The sequence below is a fragment of the Monodelphis domestica genome, chromosome 3, assembly GCF_027887165.1.
Source record: "Monodelphis domestica isolate mMonDom1 chromosome 3, mMonDom1.pri, whole genome shotgun sequence".
NCBI classification, from domain to species: domain Eukaryota; kingdom Metazoa; phylum Chordata; class Mammalia; order Didelphimorphia; family Didelphidae; genus Monodelphis; species Monodelphis domestica.
In genome coordinates, this window is record NC_077229.1 from 71,506,979 (window position 1) to 71,531,796 (window position 24,818).

Here is a 24,818-nt window from a genome sequence, read left to right on the forward strand (position 1 = left end):
TTGATTAGCTTTTTGGTTGAATCTCTAGGATTCTTTAAGTAGACCATCATGTCATCCGCAAATGGATATGATTTTTTAAAAGATATTTTATTTTCCCAATTATATATAACAGCAGTTTTCCACATATGTTTTCTGAAGGTTTGTTTAAAAAACAAAACAAAACTCTTTCATCCTAAAATCAATACTGTGTATTGGTTTCAAGGCAGAAGAGCAGTAAGAGCTGGGCAATGGAGCTTGTGACTTGCCCAGGGACACATAACTAGGAAGTGCCTAAGACCACATTTGCACCCAGAATTTCCAGTCTCTAGGCCTGGTTCTCAATCTACTGAGCCACCTGGATGGAAGAGATCCTAGAGCACAGAAGGTTTTACATAGGCTATATGACTGAAGAATCCTTAGAAACCATCTAGTTCAGTTCCTTCATCTTAAAATGGAGGGAAGTCGAGTCTCCAAAGGAGAAGTTCAAGGTTATTCAGGTGGTAAAGTGGCAGCCCCGGGTTTTGAACCCCAGATTGCCCAACTCCAAATCCAGGGCTCTTTGCATGACTCTCCTCTGGGTTTGTATCCCCAGCTTCACACCCTTCAGAGTCTTCCGTTGCCTTCACCCCTAATACCAATTTCTTCCCAAGGGAGATTATGTCACAGAATTCGATGGCCGAGGATGAGATGGCAGATGTCATTGTCACTGAGCTTCAGTCATGGAAGAAGACTTCTCATCGGCCTCGACGTCTTGATAAATACAGGTTGGAAGAGCTGGCCAAGCCCAAGGTCAACCATCAGATCATAGTAGACAGGTGTGAACTTGACAATGAGGATCACCAGGGAACAGAAAGAAAGGAGGAAAGATTCCACTCTCAGTCACTTTCCTTAGTTTCCCTATCTGCAAAATGGGATAGTCTGGAGGGTCCCTTCTAGCTTAGACATCCCTTGTACTATCTCTCCCCTGGTTCCTTCCAGATCTGACGTTCAGTGACTCAAAAATAGAAACAGGAACTTTGCAGTGAGCTCCATTCCGTGTCTCCTCCCGAGTTGTACCTGAATGAAAATTCAGAACTGCACGCCAGCTTTGCTCTTTCCCCTCTGACCTTTCATTTCATCCCAAACTCCCGCACAGCCCCTAAGACCAGGGTCAGGTGAAGGTTGGGGCCATAGGGAGGAAAAGAAGCTCTAAACCACTTGGAAATGGAGGAAAGGAACAATGAGAAGGAGAAGAGTGTGACAGAATGGACAACGCTCAAGAGGTCAGAAAGGAAGGCAAGGGAACATGCCTTAGAACTGGAATTGGAGTAAGAAAACTCCAGAGTAGGTCTTTGTCACTGTGTGGCCTGGTCTCTGAACTCCATTAGCCCCATTTATAAAATGAATGGGAGATGGGAAATCCTCAGTTCAAATCTGGCCTCCTTGTTATGTGACCCTGGACAAGCCACTTAAAACCAATTGCCTAGCCTTTACCTTTCTTCTGTCTTGGAACCAATACTTGGTATTGATTCTAAGACAGAAGGTAAGGGTTATTTTTTTTAATGGCCATGTTGCTAGGACAGAGGAGGAGGCCACTGGGGACAATCGAGACATCTGAGCTTGAGTTTCCTCCTATATAAAACAGGAGGGTAATAGCTAGATTCTATCTGAAGTTGTTTTCATCTATGAATCTTATAAACTCATGAAACTTCTTGGTGTCTTCCAGGCCTTCAGTATACTGGACAGATAAGATACCAGAAGACACGACTCTCAGTGTGACTTGTCCTAGTAAGTCAAACTATGGTTTATGCCCAGATTCCTTTCCCATTGTCCTTAGGGAAGTCTCCTTCCCTCCATCTAGCCATTTGGTCTCTTTTTTCCTACCCTTGCCCACTGGGCAGCCAAGTGGAACCAGGAAAGTCCTGATGACCTCCCCGATATGTAAGTAAATATTTCCCAGTGGGGAGAGGGGGTACGATATCTTAATACCTGCCATTTGTGGCCTACATGCCCTCTTCCCCTCTCATTTACAATATCTCCACCTGTAAGATGAGGGAGCGGGCCCTGATGATCTATCTCTAAGATACCTTCTGACTCTTATGTCTTATCTATGTTCTAATGTATTTCCAAGTTCTGACATCCTCTGTTCTATGTTCCAAAGTCCCTTTCAGACCTGATAAGGGCCAATCGAGTTCCAGCGTTACCTGTTCTAAGGGCTTTCTGAGGTCTGAAATTCTATGTCTATCCAAGTTCTGACATTCTGGGCTCTGGGTTCTAAGGTCCCTCCCAGTTCTGTGGTTCTACATTTCCATCCTGTATTTGAAATTGAATTCAACTTAAACACAGCTTTTTCAGGAAGGTGCCTATTGTGCAAGGCAAGGGGCCATTCAGGAGCTGTCATTCCCTATTTGTCTGATGGATATAGGAGTAATTCCTGGGCTGTGTTTTTAAAAAATTCAATTGTAGTTGTGACGCCAAGACTAGAAGAACTCTCTAGACCCAAACGATTCTATTCAACCTACTACAATGAATGCAGGTAAGAGGGTTGAAAGGGGGGTAGTATCGACCACAGAAGACAGAGGAGGACTGCTCACCCCTGCACCCAACCCCCCCATCACTGCTTCTCCAGCCTCATCTGGGATCCTAGGCAGAGCTAGAAAAAAAAATCAAAGGGTTGGTCTAAATGGCTTCTAAGGTCCCTTTGAGCTCTGACACTTTCGGTCTATCTACTATGCTCATAGGATATTAAAACTGGGAAGTGCTATTTCTGTAATATTCTATAAGCAGAGGATCTAGTACAACCATCCCTTAGAGATAAGAAATCTCAGGGGTTTCTCCAGCTCTGACACTTTCTGTTCTAAAGACCTTCCCAGTTCCTAACATTCTAAGCTCTGATATTTGGTGTTCTAATGACTATCCCAGCTCTGGCATTCTGGGGTCTAAGGCACCTCTCTGCTCAGATATTCTCTGTTCTAAAGACCTTTACAGCTCTGATGTTTTATCATTCAAGGATCTTCCCCACTTTGGCATTCTGTGTGGTATGATTCTTTTTTTTAACCCTTTTTTTCTGTCTTAGAACGGATGACATCCATTCTAAGACAGAAGGCCAAGGACTAGACAAATGGAGTTAAGTGACTTGCCCAGGTCACATAGCTAGGAAGTGGCTGAGGCCAAATTTGAACCCCAGAGCTCCCATCTCTAGACCTGGAGCTCTATTCACTATATCACTTGGCTGCCCTTTCCGTGGTCTGAGTCTTTGTCAGGGAATCCTAAAGCTGTTGTAGGATCAGTTTAGTACGGCAGGATCTGGAGAGGGAAATACCCAAGACTCATCCTCTTCCTGCCTTTGGTACCCTGTGACCCAATGAGGATGGTTTCAGCCTAGGCTGTCCAGTCAATATATCAGAAAGGAAGTGAGAAACCAGAGATCCCAATTCTTCTTCTTGGCACTGTAGGAGTAAAAATGAATAAATACTCCTAGTATTTTAAAAATATAGGATTTTAAAAATAATAAGTCACAAGAGAAGAAAAAGAAAAAGGGTTCTTTCAGTCAAGTGAGCAGAGCAAAGAGAGCCAGAGACTCACACCTGCAGTATTTTACCAAAAGCACAAGCTCTGAAAAAAAAAGAGCCCCGCAGCATGGGTCTCAGCCAAATTTATCTCCCAAGCATCCTTACATAAAATGAGGATGTAACTTAAAAGGATGCTGGGAATGTAGCTCAGGTGTGGCAAATTTTCCATCTGCACAGCACCCTCCTGGTAAAACCTTTTGGAAACATCACTAACCACCCAGAGACTATCAACTCCTGCTTATCCATAGGCCCAGGGCATCAGAAAAGGACTGCCATTTTTTCAGCAGGGCATGAGAGGATGCATGTACTGGTCCCAGCCTCAATGCTCCCTCCCAGCTCCATCCAGTAGCCCCTTCAAGAGGAATACTTAGTCCCTGCACCAATCCACTTGTGGATAATGGGGAGCTGACCAAACTGGGGAGAATGAAGGGGAGGGAAGGCAGATCTCACAGAGGCTTTGTCCCTTGGAGAAAGAAGACCATCAGGAGCAGGAGAACTCTCTATTGTGTTGTCCCCTGGGGTCCAACCTTCTCTATCTCAGGTCTACACCTATTTGGCCCATTTCACGGGCATCACTCGAGGCCAAGGCTACATCTCGTCTGAAGGTACTTGCACATCCAAAGTTGAGGAGCAACATCTGGGTTGTTGACCCTACCAAGGTATGTCTCCCCACTGCTCCCTCCATATTAGGTCTTTCTGGGGTGATCTCTTCCTTCTTTCATCCCCAATCATTACACCCAAATGTCATTCTTTTTATTGGTTGGACAGAGGATGCTAGAGGATAGTAGAACTTCCTGGGGAGGGAGGGGGGTTGTAAGCTAGTATTTCCAGGCTCTTCTTTGAGTTCCTCTGAATGATGGCAGAGGCTCATCAAATGTCAACAAATGACAATCATTTATAATTACCTATGATGTGCAGAGATCTGTGCTGGGCAATGATGGCTGGGGAGGGAAGCTGGAAAATTTAGGTAAGACACAGTCCCTTCCCTCATGGAGCTCCCATGTTAGCAGGGGGACAGGACATAAATGCAGAGGACTGAGTATAATACAGAATGTTTCATGATAAGTTTGTTAGAAAAATACAACATGCTCTGTGAGTCCTGAGAGGGGAAGGCCATTACCAAATGAAAAGTTCTCTAGGGGAGCTACTCCCAAGAACAACAAAATATGGGAGATCTCACTTCCAGCAAGTATAGAGAGCACAGATCCTTTTGCAAAGAACTATAGAATGTGAAATATTTATATTTCTGATACAACCAGGGGATTGGTATCTATACTCAAATGAAGACTAATATATCCCTAGCTGAAGAGAAGGAAAGGGAGCCAAAGAAATGTCCCCCTGCTTTCTAGATGTCTTTTTTTTAAGTGTGTGTATGGGCATAGATAGATAGATAGATGGATAGATAGATAAATGGATAGATAGATAGATAGATAGATAGATAGATAGATAAATGGATAGATATAGATGTGTGAAATTACATATATAACTATACATAAACATATATAGAAAGAGAAAGGGGAGAGAAAGAAAGAGAGAAGAGAGGAAGAAAATACAGACAAGAGACAGAGAGAGAGAGAGGAGAGAGGGACAAAGGAAAGAGAGAGAAAATGAGAGAGAGAAGGAAGTGTCTCAAAATTCTTAGGAGAGTTTTAACCCTATATATGAATAGTTTCATTGTGACAGCAAACAAGATGTTTTTAGGTCATGAAAATGACACAAAGGAAAAAAGAATGGAGGGCTGCTTATGTCCAAGAAAAAGATAAGAAACTTTTCCTGAAGAAGGGAGAACTGGACCTTTTAGGGAAGAGGTAGCTGCTTGATTTTCTAGCAGTAATGATGTCGATTTTTAGACACCATCAGGAAAGAGCTCCTCTAGTAAGTCTTGGAAAAAGAAGAGAAAAGAAGTGTCACAGACCTGAAGACAATTTGAGTCTTGATTTCCAAAATAAGGAAGAAGACAGGGTCTACAAATAATATACCAGTAATCTAGGCTTCAATTCTTAGTGAAATCTGAGGATGTATTTCTAAAGCATGTTTCCTTGTAAGAAATGTTTGTCCAGGGGGCAGCTGGGTGGCTCAGTGGATGGAGAACCAGGCCTAGAGATGGGAGGTCCTAGGTTCAAATCTGACCTCAGACACTTCCCAGCTGTGTGACCCTGGGCAAGTCACTTGACCTCCATTGCCTAGCCCTTACCACTCTTATGCCTTGGAACCAATACACAGAATGGATTCCAAGATGGAAGGTAAGGGTTTTAAAAAAAAGATATGTTTATCCACATGGGTTATAAAGATATGGCTCATGGGAGGCATTATCTGAACTCTGGACCATGCCCTAAGAAAGCAGAAAAACCAGTATGACAGTTGGTTTTGGAAGGACAGGCAAGCCTCAGAGTACCACCAGGCTAGGCACTCTTTCTTCTAGTCTCCAAGTTGGTATTGGACTAGACATATCGATCTACTTTCCCTAAATCTTGCTGGTCTAGGGGTGCAATCGGTTCAAAACAAAAAGCTGCTTGCCCTAACTGTTACCTTTAAATGGCATTGGCTATCTCTTGGCTTTATGCAATACCTTTAAATTGGCATTGGCTATATTTGGAGCATAATCATTCCCACCAAATGGCTAGTTACATAAAAGACCATCACAAATAGTGAATAGCAAGTAAATTCATTTATCCAGGCAAATAGCTAACAGAAACTGAAGTTATATAGATGAGAAAATGTCAGAAAATATCCAAGAAGGAACAAACTATTTGTATGGAGTGAAATGAAATCTCAGCTCAACCAACAGAGATCCAGAACTCACCCAAGGGGAAATAACCCCAGTCTTTAGGGAGGAAAGCTAGAAAGCAGAGACTTATGGAAGAACCAGCTTAGTCTACATGCTTGCAACTTCCAAAGTCCATCTGTCACTATATATCTGGAGCCAGTGCCAAAGAGATTCAGGGACCACATGGGAGCTCTCTCAAAGAATGACTTGTTGAGCCATTCCAAAGGGCGAGTGTTAAACATCTCCTCTACAAAGCTCTCACACAGATTTTGGCCTTCATGCAGACACATGGCCTTGTGTTAGCATTCTCTCCACCAATGCAGAATCTCCTTCTGTATACATAGCAGTATGCAAAATACCCCACGTTATACATACCTTTAAAGCAACCAAGGGCAAGTAGATGGTGCAGAGGATGGAGCGCTGAGCTTGGAGTCAGAAAGACTTGCTTTCATAGGTTCAAATTCCGCCTCAGACCCTGGACAAGTCACTTAACTCTGTTTGCCTCAGTTTCCACATCTATAAGGAAATGGCAAATCACTCCAATATCTTTGCCAAGAAAACTCCAAATTGGGTCACAAAGAGTCAGACACGACTGAAAAACAAGAAAAGGAAACAGCCATCCTAAAGAGCCAATAAAGATTTTATCAAGAATGGGATTTGTTGGATTAGTCTAGACTCATAGATTATGGGAAGACTACAGATAGACCAACTTTAATTTTAGGAGAATATTTGACAAAGGCTCTCATTATTTATGTAGGGGGAAAAGATAGAGAGAAGTGGAGCATACACAGAGACGTATGCATGTAGAACTCCTCAAATGGCTAGACCCACTGTTGTTCTTTTTTTTTTTTTTATAAAACCCTTACCTTCCATCTTGGAGTCAATACTGTGTATTGGCTCCAAGGCAGAAGAGTGGTAAGGGCTAGGCAATGGGGGTCAAGTGACTTGCCCAGGGTCACACAGCTGGGAAGTGTCTGAGGCCAGATTTGAACCTAGGACCACTGTTAGTCCTAATGGTTCGAAGGTAGCTTAGAAGAAGGTATACCAGGATGCTTTAGGGCTTTATGTTGTTTAATATTTTTATCACTGATTGAATGAAAGCATGGACAGCAAGCTTATCAAATGTGCAGGTAACACCAAGCTGGAAGAGAGGACTGTTACCTAAGATCTTAGTCTAAGAGAGTTTCAGTGTCTAGGTGGGAAAGTGGATAGCAACTGGATCTGGAGCCAGGAAGACCTGAGTTCAAATCTGTCCTTAATCACTTCCTAGCTATGTAACCATAAGCAAATCACTGAACCTTTGTTTGCCTCAGTTTGAACCACTGTAAAATGGGGAATACCCACACCTCCTTTCCAGAGTGGTTATAAGGAACAAATGACAAAATATTTGTAAAATGCTCAGTACAGTGTCTGGTACATAGTAAATACTATATAAATGTTAGCTAATATTATTATTAGAATTGGAAGGAATTGTAGAGGTCATCTAGTCCAACCTCCTCTCAGGCAATAAGATTCAGGATATAAATAGCTCTCCACAAACAAGAACATTGGGCTGAATCCAATAAAATGAAATTTAATAGACATAAGTATAAAGTCATACATTTGAATTAAAAACCAATTAATTTCAGGTGATCAGGTAGGGGGGGAAACATGGGTAGACAGAAGATTTGGGGAGCAAGGACTGAGGTAGGGTTTTTTGGGGGGGATGGGGGGTGCTATCCCTCAGGCTTAGCACAGTGCCTAGAACACTGTAGGCACTTAATAAATGCTTGTTGGCTTGACCTTATTTGACGTGACTTTCCTTACAAAACACCCGGGGTACAATACAAGATCAAGATAAATCAACAGTATGGAATGGCAGCCAAGAGAGCTAAAGAAATCTTGGGCTAAGAGGCATAACCTCCAGTAATAAGAAGGTCGCCGTCCTTCTTTACTCTGTCCCTAGTCACAACATCTGAAATAATCCGCCCCATTCTGACCCAACATTTTAGCCAGGATATCAACAGGCTGGAGAGCTTCCAAAGAAATAGTATGCAGGGTGATAGGAAAGGGTCTCCAGATTATGTATGTCCCATGAGGATTGGTTGAAGCAACTGAGAAAGGTTAGCCTGGAAAACAGAAGACTTGGGAGCAGCAGAATGGTCATCTTCAAACATCTGAAGGGCAGTCGTGTGGGAAATGTTGCCCCTTTTGGGTTTGGTTGGCTGGTCTTTTTAGACTTTTATTTCTTGGTCCCAGAGGGCAGAACCAGGACAATGAGAGGCATTTTGGAAAGAAGCTGATTTAGATGGGGTGTCAGAGGGGAAAAATGCCCCAATGGTTGGAGCTGTCCGAAATCCAAACAGGCAGAGGTCCGGAGTTTAAGTAACTCATTCATGGTAATATGGAAAGGATGTGGCAGAACCAGGATAAATTTATACTCAAGATTCCCAAGACTAGAGGTCACTGTGTCCTTCTCTGGACTTGCAGACAGGTCCTTTGCTTAAATTATCCTAGTTAGGTGAAACCTAATTCTCTTTTTTCTTTTAAACCCTTACTTTCCATCTTAGAATCAATACTGAGTATTGGTTCTAAGCCAGAAGAGCAGTAAGGGCTAGGCATTGGGGGTTAAGTGACTTGCCCAGGGTCTGAGGCAAGCTTTGAACCCAGTACCTCCTGTCTCTAGGCCTGGCTCTCAATCCACTGAGCTACCTGGCTGCCCCCAAAACTTAATTCTAAATAGGCAACTCTCTCTCTGCCTCCTGGCTGGCCTGGCTGACTTCCTTCTAGTCTCAGCTAAAGATTCATCTTTTGCAAGAAGTCTTTCCTCAACCTCCTTAATTTTAGTGACTTTCCTCTGAAACTACCCCCAATTTATCCTCTATCTATCTTAACATACGTTAGGGTGATTAGAGGGTGAGGGGAGGGAGGAATGATAACATGCCAGCCCCTTGCCCACACTACATATCTGCTTTCCTCCTTCCTCCCTCACTCCCTTCTCCAGATACAGGTGTCGAAGGCAGCACGAATGGCTGAACCTAGACCTCGTACCTTGGAGCTGGCAGCCCCCAAGACCAAAAGCGTGACATCTTCTGAATTGTTCTTCATAAACAAGCCTAAGCAACACCCTCCAGACCTTACCCGGATCTACCACTTAGCTAGTAGGTTGCCCGCACTGGGAATGCTTCCAATTACTAACAATTCTGCTTCCCTTCCCCTCTAATTCTAGGGTAGAGAAGAAGTGGAGACTTAGAGAGAGACAAGGAACAGCAAAGGAAAGTGATAAATGTTCAAGGTGGTGTGGCAAAATTGGGACACTAATGCATTGTTGGTGGAGTTGTGAATTGATCCAACTTTTCTGGAGGGCAATCTGGAACTATGCCCAAAGGGTGGTAAAAGACTGTCTGCCCTTTGATCCAGCCATAGCACTGCTGGGTTTATACCCCAAAGAGATAATAAGGAAAAAGACTTGTACAAGAATATTCATAGCTGCACTCTTTGTGGTGGCCAAAAATTGGAAAATGAGGGGATGCCCATCAATTGGGGAATGGCTGAACAAATTGTGGTATATGTTGGTGATGGAATACTATTGTGCTCAAAGGAATAATGAACTGGAGGAATTCCATGGGAACTGGAACAACCTCCAGGAATTGATGCAGAGTGAAAGGAGCAGAACCAGGAGAATGTTGTACACAAAGACTGACACACAATGGAGAGAGACATGGAGAAAGCTAGACAGCCCTACCAGCCACCAGCCTTCCTAGTGGGAAGTGCTAACAGAGTACCAGATAACTCCCCAAAATACTGCCTGCCTCCTCCATGCCAACCTTCCCCATCGATCTCACGGTGCCCCAAACTCTACTATTAGGAATTAATTCTTTCCTTCATCATGAGTTTTTTTTTTACATCATTGTTATTGTGATTTAGTCATTTTCAGTCATTTCTGGTCCTTCATTATCCCATTCAGGTTTTCTTGGCAAAGATACTAGAGTAGTGTACCATTTCCTTCTCCGGCTCATTTTATAGATAAAGAAACTGAGGCCAAAAGCTTAAGTGACTTGCCCAGCTAGTAAGTGTCTAAGACCAAATATAAACTCAGATCTTCCTGGCTCCAGGCCTAGTGCTCTATCTACTGTGCCACTAAGATGCCCCTAATAATATATGATATATTGGTATATAATACTTAAAAAACATATAAAAATAAAATTCATTATAGAATTGTTATTCTTCTTATAAATAGGCCCAGAAAATTTTCCAATTAAAAAACAAACAAATAAATGAATAGGCCCAGAAAGTCCTACTGAAAAAAAGCCTCATCATGTCATAGGATGACTCTCAAAGGTATGCCAGTCAAGCATAGGCTTTGGCAGGGTCTATCATAATGGGAAGAGCCGATTTCTCCCGTCTTCTTAAATTATCTCGTTTTTCATTTTATAAGCATTTATTTTTTCTCTCCCTGCCACCTTCCCTCAGTTTCTTTTATTTATTTAATTATTTTAATTTAGAATTTTTTTCATGGTTACATGATTCATAATCCCCACTCTCCCCGCTCTTTCCTTCCCCCTCCTAAAGCCGCCAAGCAGTTCCACTGGGTTATCCATGTATCATTGTTCAAAACCTATTTCCCTGTTATTCATATTTGCAGTAGGGTGATCTTTTAAGGTCAAAACCCTAATCACATCCCTGTTGCACTACTTGATCGAGTATATGTTTTTCTAACGCATTTCTGATTCCATAGTTCTTTCTTTGGATGTGGGCCTCCCCCAATTTCAAAAGAAAAAAAAAAGGGAACAAGAAACCCCTTATATCAGATTCACAATCAAGCAAAAACAAATTTCTATCATGTCCACGTCCAAAGGCTGACGGCTCATTTTTGTACCTTGAGTTCATCACTCCTCTATCAAGAAATAGGCAGGAAGTTTCATCATAAATCCTCTGAAATTATGATTGATTGTTGCGTTGATCAGAGTTCTTCAGTTTTTCAGAGTTGTTTGTCTTTACGCTGTGGTTATTGCATGAATTGTTCTCTTGGTTCTGCTCACTTTATTCTGCATCAGTTCATGTAAGTCTTCCCAGGTTTCTCCGAACCGATTTTCCTCATTTTGTCTGGCACAATATTGTTCCATGAGATTCACAAATAATAACTTATTCAGCTATCCTCTTAACTGCCAAAAACGTTATGGCCATAATAGACTATGCCTGCTTTTCCAAAAGCCAGTCTAGTTTTGTACAAAACAAGCCTTTATCACTAGACTAGCCACCTGGGGGTGAATTCTTTGGCTTTGGCAACCCACGAAACAAAGAAAACTATAAAATAGCTTTCGGTCTGGTGTGTTCCTCTTCCACCTCTGCAGAAGCAGGAAAAGGAGTAATCAAATACTAAGAATCACACAATTTTGGGACTGCCTCTAAACAGTAACATAGTTGTTGGGATTTTGAATAGGAGCTCTTTATCCAGTGATGGAGTGACTGACTTGTATCAATGTGGACATTCTTGCTAAAAGGGAAAATAGAAGAGAGAAGAAAGTTTCCCCTAAATGGAGTGATGGATTGCAAATTCTCCTTGAAGGGGTGAACAATGAGGAGACCAAAAGAAGCAAGAAAATGACCTCGGCCAGCGAACATTTGATGTGCTTTCCAAGTTGAGAAATGTGGAAGTCGAGGAGTCACTGGTTTAAAGGCTTGTTTCTAAAGCCCTACCGAGGAGGAGGATGCACTAAGAGAAGTAGTTATAAAAGTTTATAGGAAGTGGGGGAAGAGACGAATTCAGATAACTCGGAGAGCATTTGAGGATAAAATTGAAAGGTGAACGACAATCGGAAAATGGAAAATACCGATAAAGATGTTTAGAAAAAATTCTTCCTAGAGGACACTGGAATCGCTCCACTGGGGACCTTTACTGGCCAGAAAGACTTCACCAGAGATCAGAGCAAAGGAGAGAATGGGAGGATGGGAAATCGAATAATCTTCGAGCTGAAGCTTGAAAGAAACCAGGGAAATCGGGAGGCAGATATAAGGAGAGAAAATATTCCAGGCATGAGGGACAGCCAGTGAAAATGACTAGAGTCTAGAGCTGGAGTGTCCTGTGAGAGGAACAATAAGGAAGCCAGTACATGGGGGAGAAGGAAGGGATACTGGCGATGAGGTTCAAAATAGGTATAAGAAAAATTGTAAAGAAGGACAGGGGCAGGTTGTAAAGAGCCTAAAGAATAGTCAGGAAGATCTGAGTTTAAATCCAGCCTCAGAAGTTACTTCAACTCTGCCTGCCTCAGTTTCATCACCTGTAAAATGAGATCATAATAGCACTTTCCTTCCAGGATTGTTATGAGGACCAAATGAGATATAATTGTAAAGTGCTTAGCACAAGGCCAGACACATAAGTGCTACATAAATGTTAGCTATTATTTTTTTTAAACCCTCACTTTCCCTCTTAGAATCAATACTATGTATTGGTTCCAAGACAGAAGTCTTGGTCTACTGGTAAGGGGATTAAGTGACTTGCCCAGGGTCACACAGCTAGGAAGTGTCTGAGGTCAGAATTGAAACCAGGACTTCCCCTCTCTAGGCCTGACTCTCAATCCACTGCTGCCCCCTTACCTATTATTTTTATTATTGATATTGGAAGTAATAAAAAGTAGTTGGAGTTTATTAAATAAAGATGGTCAGACCTGCACAATGGGAATATCTTTAGTGGCAAAATGGAAAATGAACTAGAGGGGGAAAAAACTCATCCAGGTTCAAACCTCAGTATCATCTTTGATACCTCACTTCCCCTCCCCATATAAGTTACCAAAGTCCAATATTATAAGTATAATTATATACTTATTAAATATATTATTAAATAATTAATATTAAATATATATTATTAAATATAATTACAAGTCCAATAAGTTACTAAATCTTGTTTCTGTATCATAGTTTCCTCTCTTATATGCATCACTCTTCTACACTCATATGGCCACCATATTGGTTCAAATCCTTACCACCTACTGCCTGGGTGATTATGGTAGCCTTCCAATTGGTCTCCTCATCTCCAGTCTGATCCCTCTGGAATCCATACTTCACACAGCCATCCAAATTCTTTGGCTAAAATTCAAGTCTGACCATTTCACCACCAATTCAATCAATACCTTCTGTTGTCATTCAGTTGTTTCAGTTGTGTCCAACTCTTTGGGATCCCATTTGGAATTTTCTTGGTAAAAATACTGCCATTTAATTTTCCAGCTCATTTTACAGATGAGAAAACTGAGGCCCACAGGGTTAAGTTACTTGCCCAGGGTCACACAGATAATAAATGTTTGAGGTCAGATTTGGACACAGGAAGATGAGTCTTCTTGACTTCAGGCCCCTTGCTCTATCCACTATGCCACCTAGCTGCCCCAATAAACTCTAGCAGCTCCCTCTTACTTCTGGGATCAAATATAAACTTTTGATTAGCATTTAAATTCTTTTACAGTATGAATCTAACCTACTTTTCTAATCCTAATTATGTATTCTTTGGTTCAGCCACATTTGCCTTCCTCTTCTTTAAAAAAACAAACCAAAAAAACTTATCTTCTTTCTTAGCATCAATTCCTAGACAAAAGAATGGCAAAGGCTAGGGAATTGGGGTTAAATGGCTTGCCCAAACTCATGTGGATAGGAAGTGTCTGAGGTCAAATTTGAACTCACATCCTTCAGACTTGAGGCCTGGTGCTCTTATACTGTGCTACCTAGCTGCCTTGGCACTTGCCTTCTAGCTATTCCTCATACTTCACAACACTCCATCACTTGTCTCCATTTCTTTGCACAGGCTATCCCTCATTTCTCAAATACTCCCCTTTATCAATCCCATCTCTTTGGATCTCAAGACTGACAATCTGGATTGAAGTTGCTGCATTGCTATTTATTATATACAAGACTTTAGAATACATAGTCTTTAGAACTGGAAAAGACTTTGGAGGTTATTTAGTTTCACCCTTTCATTTTACAGTTGAGAAAATTGAACTTTTGTCAAACCCCAGTTCTCTCCTCTTATCAATTTCCCCATCTGAAAAATGGAGAGGTTGGGCTATTGTTATTGTTGTTCATTCAGGTCCCACTTTTTGTGACTATAGCTATCCAAAAGGTTTTCTTCACCAGGATATGAGTGGATCCTTTTGTTAGGCAATCAGAGGTTAAGTGAATTGCCCAGGGTCACACAGCAAGGAAGTGTTTGAGGCTCGGTATGGACTCACATCTTCTTGACTCCAGGTCCAGCTCCCTATCCATTGAACTACCTAGCTGCCAAAAGTTTGTGTCAGTGAATAGGTAGTTTTCAGATAAAGAAATCAAAACTATGAATAATCACATGAAAAAGTGTTTTAAATCCCTCCTAATTAGAGAAATGAAAATCAAAAGAACTCTGAGGTACCACCTCACACCTAGCAGATTGGCCAATATGACAGTAAAGGAAAATAATAAATGTTGGAGAGGATGTGGCAAAATTGGGACACTAATACATTACTGGTGGAGTTGTGAATTAATCCAACCATTCTAGAAGGCAATTTGGAACTATGCCCAAAGGGCTTTAAAAGATTACAGCAATACTACTACTGAGTTTGTATCCCAAGAAGATAATAATGAAAAATGTTTGAACAAAAACATCCATAGCTGCACTCTTTGGGGTGGCAAAAAATTGGAAAATGGGGGCAACTGGGTGGCTCAGTGGATTGAGAGCCAGAACTAGAGATGGGAGGTCCTAGGTTCAAATCAAATCAGATATTTCCTAGTTGTGTGACCCTGGGCAAGTCACTTAACCCACATTGCCTAATCCTTACCATTATTCTGTCTTGGAACCAATACACAGCATTAATTCTAAGAGGGAAGGTAAGGGTTTTAAAAAGAATTGGAAAATGAGGGGGTGTCCCTCAATTGGGGAATGGCTGAACAAATTGGGGTATATGATAGTGATGGAATATATTATTTTGTTGTAAGGATTGATGAACTAGAGAATTTCTATATGAAATAGAAGAACCTCCTTGAAGTGATGCAGAGTGAAATGAGCAGAACCAAGAGAATATTGTACACAGAAAGTGAAACATTGTGGGACTATCCAATGTAAAGAACTTTACATAGCAATATAAATGATTCAGGTCATTTCTGTGGGACTTAAGAGAAAGAATGGTATCCACACTGATAGAAAGAACTGTGGGAGTAGAAACACAGAAGAAAAACATATGACTTATTGCTTGTTTATATGGGTATATGATTGGAGTTTTGGCTTTAAAAGATTGCTCTATTGCAAAAATGAATAATATGGAAATAGATATCAAGTGATGACATTTGTTTAATCCAGTGGAATTGCTTGTCAGCTCTTAGAGGGGGGAGGGAAAGAAAATAAATCATGGAAACATGGAAAAATATTTTAAAATAATAAAAATTTTAAATGCAAAAAATAAAATAAAATAAAAATTTTAAAGTTTATGTGTCAGAAGTGGAACTAGGTGAATACCACAGTTGGACTGCACGTTGGAATTACCAGAACCTTTAGGCATCTGTCTACTTCCTTCTTGTGTCTAGCCTATAGTTCTGCCCAAACCTAACCCAATTCTCTTTCTTGTCTGTCTTTGCAGTGCCCAAGGTTACTTCAAATAACTATGTCTATGACAAGCCCCCCTCCTGGATCATCTCACAAGAGACCAAAAATGCTGTCCCCACCAGCCGGATCCTCTACTTAGCCAAGCCCAGAGAACGGATAGATTGTAACGAGGGCCATGATCCCTACTGTATCTCAATGGCTGCAATGAAGGCAGAGCCATCTCCCCGAATCTATGAGCTTGCTGTCCCTAAAAGGGTAACCAGAAAATTCTGAGTGCCTCATATTTCATCCCTCTCATATTCCTTGGTAGTAGCAATCCAACCTCTCCTTCCATGTAAATAAATAACTCCAATAGGTCTTCCCTGGGCAATCTATTTTGAATGAGGAGGGGCCAATAGGAGGGGAATGGAACCTAATAGTAACAATATGAATAATTATAATTGTTGTATAATTTGTACAGTGTTGATTCTTGTTTTATTGCCATTTTATGCTCATTCCAGGGAAGGGAGATTTTTGATTTCCATTTTAGAGGAGAAAAATGGGTGCCAAAGAGAGATGAAGGTCATTTGGTTGAGGTCTCACCAGAAAATAAAGGGCTCAACTAGAATTAGAACCCAGGTCTCCTGACTTCTAGCCCAGGTTTCTTTCATTAATGAATCATATTGAGCAATGAGGTTGGGAAGAGAACCCAAGCTAACTGCTTCCAGGGACTCTACTGACTTGAATATGGTCATTGGCATAAGAACCAAATAATGTAGTTAGGGTCTGAACCAATGCCTATTATAATTTATTTATTAATTAATTTTAATTAATAAAATCTAATTAAATTTAGATGATATACAACAGTTGGCCTCATGCTCACAGATGGGTCCCCAGAAAGACAACCCAAGCTCCTATCTCTTAAGTGGGTTGACATCCATTCAAAATCATAGCTCAGGAGCCCCTATTAATGGGCTCTATTTTACTAGGTCAGCCAAATGACACATTAATTCAAAGCAAAACATATTTAACCCAAAAGCTAATCACAGAGACTCTTTCACAGGTTAGCATTAGCAGTGTGGTAGGTAGAGAAACACATGACCAGGGAACATATATGGAGGGGTACATACATAAGGCAGATGGGCAAAGAAAAGGAATAATCTAGAAGCACGCATGAGTATACAGCTTCCACCATTGCCCTCTATCAATGCCAACTTGTGTTCCACCACTGGTAGTGCATCCACTCTTTATTTTATAAGTTCTTGCTCAGTTCCCCCATCTGCTAAAGTTTCAGGTCTGAAGAGCTCATACAGACATAGACTGAGACTATTTCAGCCATTTGGAGTCACAGACCCCAGTCAGTCATGTGTTTCTGTGATTAGGCATTTACTTCAACTTTTTTATCCTGCTGTCCCTCTGAGGGCCCTTCCCCAAACTGTACTCATTTGATTTGGGGGAAAGAGAAAGATGCTACTCATCCCCTCCCAAAGGAAAGAAACAAGCACTTTAGGAATTATCTCATTTTAGGTTCCCCATTTTATCATTGAGGAAACGAAGTCAGCCAAAGGTTAAGTGACTTGCCCAGAGTTACCCAGCTGGTAATTATTTAAGACCTGATTTGCACTAAGATGTTTCTGAAACTCAAGCCAGTGTTCTAACAATTGAGCAACCTCAGGTTTTTAGAAAGAAGACTCTAAGTCTGTTTTCAGTATTTCCACTCATGAACTACCAAAATAATAATAATCAGAATTTAGGTAGCACTTTAGAAATATTTTGGAGGGAGGCAGATCATGAATCATGTAACCTTGAAAAAATATTCTAAATGCACTTTTATAAAAAGAATCCCCCCCCTCCAAAAAATAGAAATATTTCCATTGATATCTTAAGAGGTAAGAACTATTATCTCCATTTTAGAGATGAGGAAACTGAAGTAGGTATCATTTAGGCACTTGCCCAGAGTCATACAGCTAGTGAGTATATTGTAGACCAGATTAGAACTTAAGTCTTCCTGACTCTGTGTCCTGTATTCTACCCTCTGGAGTGTCATGGCACCTGGTTTCTATAGCTCCTTTGCTCTTACAGTCCTCATGAATTCCCCCATATGTGTCCATCTCTGCTGGGCACTCAGAGTTGTTGCCTTTATAAAGTCCATACCCCTTCTAGAGCCATACTCCTTGAAGCTTCTTTCCCTCAGTGTGTTGTGAAATTTAGATTACTCCACCCTACTTAGATCTTACTTTATGGTGAAGATAAAATTGTAATCTCCTGATTTAACAATGAAGGTACTTAGTTCTTACTTTATAGTGAAGCTAGAACTTTAAGCTAGTCTATTTTTAGATCTAATACAAAAAGGTGTTAAGTAACTATAAAGTGTAAATTAATCACAAAAAGATTAAGTAACTAACAAAAGGTGAACTTAGCAAAGAAGTGTTAAGTAACTCAAAAAAAGATGTAATCTAATCAAAGAAGGTGAAAACTAAAGAATGGGCAGTCCTGGAGAAAAGCCTCTGATGTGATTGGTAGATGTGAAAATTTAGAGGAGGGGACACAAGAGTAAAAGGTCTATATATTTCACTTCCTCTCTCCGGTACCTTTGGCCATGGAGAGGTGGCTGGTGGCAGCATGCTGAGCCTTTTGGCATCTTGGTGTGGCTACAGCTATTGTCTGGTTCAGTGGTGAGTTTCTGACTGAGTTTTCCTCCTTTACTTTCCAACTTTATCCTCTTAGAAGCCTGTAATCTTCTTCAGAGACCTAGTGAGATAGATCTTGAACTCCCCCTGGCACATGCCAGGCGGGAGAAATCCTATACCTTCTTCCCTCTTTCTCCTTAAATCCTTCCCTCTATATTAATTAAAATTACCATAAATTTCCAGACTGACTTGGGTATTTTATTTGGGGTTTTTCCCTGCCGACCAATTAATTTAGATTTTAAGTTACAACCCTAAAATTATTTTACAGTGTCTAGTTTGTTCTTAGAATGTCAGGACCCAAAAGAGCCAACTGAAAAATTAACTCAATAACTGGCAAAGTTGGAGGTTATAAAATTGATACATATAAATCAGCAACATTTCTATAGAGTGGCCAACCAAATCCAACTGGAAGAGAAAAAGAAATTCCATTCCAAATAACTATAGAATGGAAATAATATTTGGAAGTCTCTCTTCTAAGACACACAGTAACTACTTGAATACAATGTCAAAGCAACTCTAAGGAAAATTAGATTTAAGTAGCTGGAAAAATACTAATTGATCAGGGGCAAACCAAGCAGCCCTCTCTCTCTCTCTCTCTCTGTCTCTGTCTCTGTCTGTCTGTCTGTCTGTCTGTCTGTCTGTCTGTCTGTCTCTCCTTCTTGTCTTTGTCCCTTTCTCTCTCTCTTCCTCCTTCCTCCTCTGTCCCTCCACCCCTTTGTTTCTCTCTCTCTTTACACACACACACACACACACACACACACAGAGGAAAAGCTGAAATAGAGGCAGCTTAACAAAAAGTTGTTTCCCTTCCTTTCCTAACACTATCTAAATTGTTTTATTTATTTGGTGCCTCATAATCAAACTCTAAACTCCAAACCAAAATACCAAAAGATTATTTTCTTATATTTCTTATATTAGAAAAAAGAATTATGAAATTTATCTGTAGGATGAAAAAGTAAAAAATCTCAAGGGGAACAAAAAAAATAGAAATAAAGGGGACCTAGTAGTGCTAGATCTCAACTTATACTATAAAGCAATAATTGTCAAAACAATTTGGTACTGGTTAAAAATAGATCTATTAGTAGAATAAATTACATGCATATCATACTTCAGAAGCAAATAAACATGGTATCATAGAATTCTATTGGGGTAACTAGGTGGTACAGTAGATAGTGTGTGAGGCCTGGAGTGTGAATTTCAAAAACTACTCAACCCTGTTCAAACCATTCTTTAGAGGATGGGATTTGGATATTTCCTGATCAATAACAATAGAGATACTTGGAATGACAGAATCAGGTCTTGGAAACTACAATCTCCACCCTACTCAAGGTAACAGGATTTAGAAAGGGCTGCAGCAAAAGCTCAAGATTTAATTATTTGAGAATATCGCCTTCAACAGACACATGCAAAGGGGACAGCTCTCTGGGCGGTCTTGGGTGAAGCTAGAGCCACCATTGGCACAGGTGACACACAGGAAGTGAGGTAGAGGACAGCTGAGGAGGGCTTCCTTCTTCCTGTGTGGAGGAAAGGTGGTGGTTGGAGCCTAGTGCTTGGAGTGGAGGCCCTCAGACTGTTTCTCCATTTTGGTCATGTGAGTGATAGGGACTGATCTCTTTTCTTTGCCTCGGCTATCCAAGGCCTTGGGCCTTTGGCCCAGCCTAAGCAGAGTGGGTATTTAAGCCCTATTCCCTTCTCTCCTCTCTCTCTCTCTCTCTCTCTCTCTCTCTCTCTCTCTCTAATACCTTTCTTCCTCCTGTTTGTAATTAAAAACTCCATAAAAGGTTAACAGCTGATTTGAGTTTTCATTTAGGAATTACATAGCTGAATTCCTTGGCGACCTTAAATTAATATATATCAGTCTTTTAAAGTGATTTCCATATCACATTGTGGCTGACCACACGGGAGTCTAAAGAATTCTCTCAATAAACTTCTGAATTTTCTTGCCTTTTTACTCTACTTTCTCACCACTTAGTCCTTTTTAACAGCTAACTCGGCTTAAAGACACAGCTGCTAGAACAAGTGAGTATAAAAAACTTCTCTCTTCTCTTTTCTCCTTAAGTTAAATTGGAATCAGCAGTTTTTCTTTTTCTTCCCTTTAATCTTAAGGGGCAGCTGGGTGGCTCAGTGGATTGAGAGCCAGGCCTAGAGACAGAAGGTCCTAGGTTCAAATTGGACCTCAGATACTTCCCAGCTGTGTGACTCTGATAGTTAGATAGAAAACAGCTGTTTTAAATCTCAGCAACAGGACCCTAAAGTCCTGGCTGGGAGAGCTGTTTCTAAATATCCTTTCCCTTAAGGAACAACTTCCTAGATTAGGAAAAAAACAAACAAACCCTGTGGAAAGTTTTTTGCTTTGCCTTGCTCCCCACGTGTTTTGTGAAGACTGTTAGAGAAATAATTACTATATATATATATATATATATATATATATATATATATATATATATATATATATATATGTATGTATATATATATATAAATGAGTACTACATTCTTTGACATTTATATGGCAGTTGAAGAATTAGGGGCATTGAGGAATGCAGGATACCTCCAATTTTTATATTAATATGTACTGTCATTTTTGTACTCCTCAATACTGTATTTAGAGATGCTAAAATGAAAAAAATGAGGATAAAATGCAAGCCCAATTAGGAGATCTAAAATGTTTCTTACAGCATCAATTGGCAAACACCCACTCTACCAGAAACAGACCTGTTTCTGAACTTCTGAATGAGGAAATTTCCTTCCCTGAAATAGAGATGGGAAAACCCTTCCCTATAGCTCAGTTAACAGACTGCTTCTCTCGTGTAGTGCAAATTTTGACTGTATTTAATCCCCAAAACCCTTCCCCTACAATCCCAGTTTCTCATGTTCCCTCTCCTACAGAAAACCAAATTCCAGCCAAAAGGGAATCTTATCATCCTAGAAAAACCTGTCCTTGTCAAACTGACCCACAGGTACAAAACTCAATTAGAGGCCTGTTTCCTCTAAGAGAAGTACCTGAAATAGGACGGAATGGAGATGTGGTGACTTTAAGATACAGGGTACCGTTTACTCCCCAAGAAATAAATGAATTTATACGAAATATCCCCACATATGAACAAGATCCCTTTCTAGTAACAAAAAAGATGGGAGACATATTTTTTCAGTATAATCCGTCTTACAAGGATGTTGAGAACTTGCTACAGGCTTTTTTAACTGAACGTGAAAAAAATAAAATAATTGCTCATGTCAACAAAACCCAGGGGTGTAATGCAGCACATTGGCCATTTCAGGATCCCGAATGGGACTATAACAATCCTGAGGATTATCTACAACTATACCGTTGTAGAGAGGCCATCCTTACGGCAATGAAGGAATGTGCAGACAGTATACAGATAAGTGGATGGAACTTGAAAAAATTAAGCAAAAGGAGGAAGAAACACCCTCCAGATTCATGGATAGAATACTCGAGTTTGGGGACAGATACTTAGATTGGGACCTAACTAAAGAGAGTAGCTTAAGACAAGTTAGAAGGATCTTTGTCAATAACTCTTGCAAAGCAATTAAGAATTATTTTAGAACACAATGCCCAAGATGGTCAGATATGGACCTTGAAGAATTGTGAAAAACAGCTATATATGTTTTAAAGGGAAACAAAAGGAGGAATAAAATAATGATGACATGGAGGAAATGAAGGAAAAAATGAGATGTGTAATAGTTAGGATAACTAAATTAGAAAGTAGGCATGATAATGAACCAATGACACTTGCCCCTCTCCAGAAATCTAATTATCAATCCATTACCTGCCACTTCTGTGAGAAGAAGGGCCACAATATGGTACAGTGTAGAGCTTTTCTCAACATTATAGGAAGGAATACTCAGTTTAATAACACTACAGAAGTGATAATTATAGAAATAAATATAACTATGACAATGAAAACCTCAACTTTAGTAATGATGACTATAGGAATGGATATTGGGAAAATGATAACTCAAATGAAATAACTCCACAACAAAATATAAAAAATGGTGCTCATCCAAAAAATACTCGAGGTGCAAATGCCCCTCAGGGGGGTGCCCTTCAGGGGTCTCTTTTCAGGGGGGTGCCCAAGGAACTTCCCAAACACAATGAAGGTGTGGGGGGGGGGGCTGGGGCACAGGAATCAGAGGATACAACCTTTGATTTTCCAGACCCTGATGTCCTACTACCCGTTGTCCCTATCCACTACCCCCCCATACTAATGAACCCCATGTTACTTTAAAGGTGGGTAACACCTATTATGATTGTCTATTAGACACCAGAGCTTCCTGGTCTGTATTAAAGAGAACACCTGCTTTACAATGTTATTCTGTTGGCTCAGAGAATGTAATGGGAGTATCAGGAATAACCCAAAGAGTTAAAAGACTTCCTCCTAGAATGGTGTCTGTAGGACCCCTAGAGGTACAACATTCCTTCCTTTTGATGCCTGACTCCCCTTTAAATTTGCTGGGGAGGGATCTTCGATGCAAACTCAGAGCCACAATAACCTGCTCCCCAGATAGTTCCTTATCATTGGAAGTACCAAAGGAATCTTTAAATTTACTCCCTGTAATTCTCTCAGAGAGTCAGGAGAAAAAAGAGCATCCCACCTTTGCAATACCTGAAGATATACCGGAGTCTCTTTGGGCCACATCTTCTTCCGATGTAGGCTTACTTAAGTCGGCTGTTCCTGTGCAGATAAAAACTAAATCTAGCCCACCTCCTTTCATTCCTCAGTATTCCCTCTCAAAAGAGGCAATTGAGGGAATTGCCCCAGTAATTAACTCATTAATTGCACAGGGAATAATAATCCCTTGTAAATCTGAATACAACATGCCCATCCTGCCCGTTAAAAAAACAAAAAGAGGACCTGATGGCAAACACCTCTATAGATTTGTGCAGGATTTGAGGGCTGTGAACAATCACATTATAAAGAGACACTCCGTAGTTTCCAATATCAATACTATTATTTCTTCTATTCCTAGCACAGCTACATACTTTACAGTAGTAGACTTGTGCTCAGCCTTCTTTTCCATACCCATACATGAGAACTTGAGACATATCTTTGCTTTCACCTGGCAGGGCCGTAAATACTGCTGGAGTCATTTGCCACAAGGTTTTGTAGAGAGCCCAAGCTTATTTGAGCAAATTTTGAGCCAAGATACAGATAATATAAAATTTAAAAACAGCAAATTAATCAAGTACATAGATGACCTACTCTTGGCCTCAACAGATGTGGAAACATGTTAGGAAGATAGCAAGCACCTTCTTTTGGAATGGCACAAAAGAGTTTATAAGATCTCAAAGGATAAGGTTCAGTGATGCCTCCCTAAAGTAGAATATTTGGGGTTCATCCTGTCTGCAGGTGCCCGCTTGATTTCTCCCAAACAAATTGAGAATATTCAAAATTTAAGTGCTCCTACCACTAAGAAACAGTTAAGAGCAATTTTGGGAGCAACAGGGTTTTGTAGACAATGGATTCCTTGCTATGGGGAAATTACTAAACCCCTTATAGCACTAACAAGGGATTCAGTCCCTGAACCCCTCAAATTAGAACCAGAACACCTGTCAGCTCTATCAGATCTAAAAAAGGCTATCCTGTCTGCCCCCGCTCTAGGCATCCCAGATTACAACAAGCCATTTACTTTGTATGTACATGAGCAAAGAGGGGTAGCTTCAGGTATTTTAATTCAGACTTTGGGACCTTCTCAGTGCCCAATTGCCTATAATTCTGCAACTGGACCCAGTAGCATCAGGAGCACCACCATGTCTTAGAGGAGTAGCTGCTACAGCCTTACTAGTAACAAAAACTGTTGATCTAGTATAGGGAGATTTTTATAACACGTTGGAGTCTGAAATGCCTTAAAAATATAACCTCCAGTCTCTTTAAAGTTCCTTGTTTTTCACCAAGGAAAGGCAACTGTTTGACTACAGGGGTGGAGGGGATAAGATTGAGGAGAGACGCTAAATGAGCACCCTAACGCAGATACCAACAACAGGGAAATGGGTTTGGAGCAAGGGCACATGTGATACCCAGTGGAATCGCCCATCGGCTAAGGGAGGGTGGGGGGAGGGAAGGGAGGAAAAGAAAATTATCTTTGTTTCCAATGAATAATGTATGAAAATGACCAAATAAAATAATGTTTAAAAAAATAAAGTTCCTTGTTGTTTTTTATTCCCTTATTTATCCATTTAGATGCCTATTGTCAGAAGGCAGAAGATTGGTAATGGTTAGGCAATGGGGGTTAAATGACCTGTCCAGGGCCACACTGCCAGGAAGTGTCTGAGGCCAGATTTCAACCAAGGACCTCCC

At 40.6% G+C, this 24,818-nt stretch overlaps 1 protein-coding gene across 7 annotated transcripts in view; it reads left to right on the top strand.

The window, feature by feature from the left end:
* The window catches only part of SPMAP2 (sperm microtubule associated protein 2), a 68,993-nt gene extending 52,701 nt beyond the window's left edge, over nt 1-16,292 (top strand). For 3 of the 7 annotated variants that reach the window (XM_056822087.1, XM_056822088.1, XM_001376090.5), the window contains 6 exons: nt 630-794; nt 1,685-1,746; nt 2,425-2,494; nt 4,072-4,189; nt 9,281-9,437; nt 15,870-16,292. In XM_056822087.1, the coding sequence (XP_056678065.1) occupies nt 637-794; nt 1,685-1,746; nt 2,425-2,494; nt 4,072-4,189; nt 9,281-9,437; nt 15,870-16,108 (804 nt within the window). In that variant the 5' untranslated portion in view covers nt 630-636 and the 3' untranslated portion in view covers nt 16,109-16,292. The remainder of the gene's footprint in view (nt 1-629; nt 795-1,684; nt 1,747-2,424; nt 2,495-4,071; nt 4,190-9,280; nt 9,438-15,869) is intronic. The other 4 variants (XM_056822090.1, XM_056822091.1, XM_007489433.3 and 1 more) reach the window with 2 other exon arrangements.
* The last annotated feature ends 8,526 nt before the right edge of the window (nt 16,293-24,818 follow it).